This window comes from Callionymus lyra, chromosome 3, assembly GCF_982586985.1.
Source record: "Callionymus lyra chromosome 3, fCalLyr1.hap1.1, whole genome shotgun sequence".
NCBI lineage: Eukaryota > Metazoa > Chordata > Actinopteri > Syngnathiformes > Callionymidae > Callionymus > Callionymus lyra.
In genome coordinates, this window is record NC_141820.1 from 17527793 (window position 1) to 17532491 (window position 4699).

The 4699-nt window shown below is 39.5% G+C and overlaps 1 protein-coding gene across 1 annotated transcript; it reads left to right on the plus strand.

Moving 5' to 3' along the window:
* Positions 1 to 678: 678 nt before the first annotated feature.
* On the plus strand, positions 679 to 1883 carry LOC148083603 (ictacalcin-like). Its single transcript, XM_087786682.1, has 3 exons — positions 679 to 817; positions 1550 to 1680; positions 1742 to 1883. The coding sequence occupies exons 2-3, from the start codon at positions 1558 to 1560 to the stop codon at positions 1850 to 1852; spliced, it is 234 nt and encodes a 77-aa protein (XP_087642808.1). The 5' UTR covers positions 679 to 817; positions 1550 to 1557; the 3' UTR covers positions 1853 to 1883.
* The last annotated feature ends 2816 nt before the right edge of the window (positions 1884 to 4699 follow it).

Below are 4699 nucleotides of genomic sequence, written 5' to 3' on the forward strand. Positions count from 1 at the left end.
CTTGATTTGCGAGATGATCTATTTTCCAACCTTCATCTTTGGTCTTGAACGTTGGGACGGAAAGATCAGTCACAGTAGAACATCAGCTCCTCCAGAGGTTTTAGCGTGGACGCCTCCCCTCTGTGGTGTGTGTCCGAAGAGGAGGAGAACCTGGGTCAGACCCGGGACCCTGTTGGAGAGACACCTCAGTGAACTTCCTGAAGACCCTTGAGGAGCCTTTTGTAAGAGAGGTATTGACTCTAATGAAGGAGGAGGATGGATGTGGAGTTCACTGTCTTTGTTTTTTTCTTTCTCACAAATGATTATTAAATAGTTGTCGGTTCAATTCCCACTATGGTGTGGACTCTTAGGCAAGGTCCTAGGTCAGGCCTCAGCATGGTGCAACTGTTGCCTTCGTTAAATGACTTTGTGTAGCTATTCTAAGTAAAACTACTTCTAAGTTCTACTATTATCCTGCTTGTCAGCTAGTCTTTCTCTCTTGGATATAAACCAAAAAATGAGTTTCATAGTAATTTAATCTATTGGATGAAAAACAATATTTATAAGAAGAATGTTTCTGCTTATTCTTCAGTCAAACAAAAAAACTGCTGCACTTCTGACAAGATAATGTTCCTAAAAGGTTGATTTAACACGGGCCTGGATCAACACTTCCACACGTATGATAGCAGAGCATCGATTCATACCTGAGTTGCTGGAGGGCAGGAATGTGGCTGCTTGTCAAAACTGGTTGATGGACGCGTCAGAGGAGCTATAAAAGCAGCGCCAGTCGAACTGGACGTTATTCCGTCTGCCTTCACACCTGAAGACATCAGCCCAGGTGAGTACACAGCCTTTAACTACAGGCAGGTGCTTTGATTCATGTTTGTACTTCTGTATGTCTTTGTTTACCACGACATTTAAGTAAGTAAGTAAGTAAGTCATTTTTATTTGTATAGCGCTTTTCCAGACCAGGGTCACAAAGCGCTTAAACAATCAAAACAATATTCGATAAAGTATATACTTTAAAGGTCAAGATAACACTGATAAAACAACAGGAGTTCCAGAAAATCAAGGAAAATTAATAACGTATGTTTCTTCTGATTTAAAAGACAGTTTTAATCGCTCAATTCAGGTATTTCACCATGTATAATGAACATTTCTGAACATAATAATAATAAAACATCTGTTCTCTTTATGCTTAAATCAGATTCCACAGATTTTTTCTTTTCTGTTTTTTTATCCTTCCTTATCATATTGACATCTTTGTTAATGATTTAATAGTTTGTATTTTTAGTGTTTGACAGTTGTTGTTTTTTTTACCCAAACTTCATGTATGATGGGGGGAAAAATGAAAGCTATATGGTGTACCAAAGGATATCCAAATATTGAACTTGAGTTGTTATTTAATTGAATAATATTTAGGTTTATATCCATTTATTTAATGCTCCTAAATATAAACATAATGCAAAAGAACGTATTTCTTCTTTTCGGAATGATTACATTGCGTGATGTTTTTGTTTTTTTTATCAAACTTTGCTCGACACCATGAATGATCTCGACACGTCCACAGAAGCCACCATGCAGTGTCAGAATAACCCCGTGGATCAGGCCATTTCACTGTTCATCAAACATGCCAGCAAGGACGGTGACGCCAGCACCCTGACCAAGTCAGAACTCAAGGATCTGTTTGAGGATCTTGGCGTGAGTTCACATCTCTGTCACGTGTCTCCACCTCTCCTCTGAGACCCCTGTCACCCTGCAGGCCCTGCAGTGCATCGACCTCGATCAGATGATGAAGCTTCTGGACAAAGACGGAGACAACTGTGTGAGCTTGGAGGAATTCACCAGCGTCGTCGAGATCCAGAGAAGATGAACCCCCAAAATAAACATCTGCTGACAACTGGTTTGCTGGTGGCTTTCATTCAAATGGTGACGTCAGCTTGGTGTGTGGGAGGATGCGCGTGTGACACTCACGCGCACCTTAGGTGTAAGACCAGGAAACACTCGATTGTTTAGATTTTTCGAGTCACGTCACATGAAAATCGGCGACACGAACGACCTGCAGTTTAGAAGATCAGCCACCAGAGGGCGCTATCTGAAGAGATTTTAAGCGTCTACTTCATGTGCTTTGAGATTCAGAATATCTTCAACACGATTCAATCAAATCTACTCAAGTTTTATTGTTTTATCCTTTTAGTGAACGCGAAACCTGAGACTCTGAGGTCCGTGTACCTTCCGTTCATTCCGTACCTTCAATGATTGATGCTCCAAAATTACAAAACGGAAGACTTTTTTATAATCTGCAACTATTCACATGCGCATGCGTACTAGCCAGCAGTGAACGCCGTTTGTTCAACTTCAAGTTCAAGTTCTTTTATTGTCAAATATGCATGTATTAAGACATACAGCATAAATTAAATTGTTCTCATGGTGAATCGTACTATAGACCAAAATACAGATAACGTCTCCAGAATCATCAGTATTAGTATAAACTCAGTTTTTAACCTGTGTCTTCATGTTTGATCAAAGATCATTTCACGGATATAATATATATGTGTGTAAAACAAAAATGTGTCAGTAATTGTTCTGGCAGTGAAGGTGAGGACTGGAGAACTGTCAATCATATCTGACTGATCCGATACAAAGTGACGCTTGTGTGTTATTGTTCATCAGCATAACACCAATATAAACTTGACATAAATATTTCTTATACAGTATGAATCTCTACAATCAATATCTCAAGTTTATAAGTGAGAATTGTTGCTGCTGATCGATAAAGTGCAATAAAGTCAGACGTAGACGTGCAGTACTCTTTATCACCACAAGGAGTGAACCGAGTTATTTCTAGCGAGTTAGAATTTCTTACAATTATTATTGACAACCTTGATTTATTTCAACAATAAAAACAACATAATTTACAAAATAACGTCAGTTACTGAAGGTTAAAATGAAATGTGTGCTGTACACGTCTCTTTTGTTTACAGTAAATATGATTTAGATATAACATAGTGAAGGTGCATTAAATTCACTAAAATGGGGTAACAGTGCCACCTACTGTTATTATTGTTTTTTGTTAACTCCTGCCCTTTGAATTGTACCACTGAATTGTGGGATATTCTCATTGCCTCGAGGACTGTTTGAAGAATTATATGAAGAAGGATGGTGATGTGAAGAACTACAATGTTGTCGGTCTACTAATAAATAAGCTCAATAAGATGCGCTGTAAAGTTCTTATAAAGACGTCAACAGCCATGCACGTCACACACGTCACAGAACTTACACTTCATGTTACACGAATACATCGGCGCACACTGAAGATTTAAATATTAAAAATTGAAATAAAGAAATCTGAGGCCTTTTCTGAAAATGTATAATTTTTTTTAAAAGATGCCATTACATTTTATTTTGAATTAATGTTTAAAAAATGAAAAACGAGTGGTTGTTAAATTTAAATTTAAAAACAAAATACAAAGCGTTTTTTACTATTAGAATCAAAAACAAGTGATCAGAATAGAAAAATCTGTGTTTTTTTTATTTGTAAGATGAACAACAACATTTAAATTACTAAAGCACCAGGAAAAAAAAAAACGGGTCATTTTTCTAGTCCCCTTAACAGGATGTCTGGTACACGGGTGAACTCAGGGTAACGCATAAAAACATCAGCAATCCCTGAGGTCAAAGGTTGCAAGTGGAAGCCCCTGGGTTAATCTCCCGCAGGTGGATTACCATGTATATGGTCGCGATTATGAAAACCTCAGTGATATGGTTTCAACCTGCCAGAGGACTAACTCAGAGCGGGACGAGGCGTGTTGATAGTTTTAAAGACACTTCAGGAGGAGGACAGTCTTGAGTCTCATCGACCAAAGCTTTTGTCCCCAAATACCGTACTAACATTGCAACATGGAATGTAAGAACACTATATCAAGCTGGTAGAATTCATCAAGTAGCTGCAGAAATGAAGAGATTGAACGAAGAAAGAGTTGGTTTCAGTGAAACGAGATGGCTAGGAAGCGGTAAGATTACCCTGCAGAGTGGAGAAACCTTAATTTACTCTGGCCTTCCAGAAGACCAGCCGACACATGTAAGAGGAGTAGGATTCATCATGTGAAAGGCAAGTGCACGAAGCATGGAGGAGTAGGAACCTATCTCAGAGAAGATCATCATGGCAAGGTTCACATCCTGCTCTTAAGACACCACAATCATACAAGCATATGCCTCGACCAATGATGCAAGGGAAGCAGATAAGGAAAGATTCTATGAACAGCTGCAAGCCACTATGGCCAAACGTAAGAAGAGAGACATCACCATTCTCATGGCGGACATGAACGCCGAAGTGGGAGCTGCAGACAGTGGCAATGAGAGAGTGATGGGTAACCATGAACCAGAACGGAGAGCTCTTTGTCGAATTTTGCTCCTCCACACAAGGAGAGCCACAAAGTGACCTGGAGATCTCCCGATGGATCATTTGAGAACCAGATAGACCACATTTCGATCTATAGACGGTGGCGTGGAACCTTGCTAGACTGCAGAAAAAAGAGTGCTGATGTTTGCTCAGACCACCATCTACTCCTGGCTACATGAAGGGTACGTCTTGCTGCCTGTAGGAAGAAATTACAGAAGACAATCAAGTATGACGTAGACAGGCTGAAAAAAAACAGAAAAAAATAGGAGTTCGTACTCACCTTGGCAAACCGCTTTGATGCCCTACGATACAAGTCAG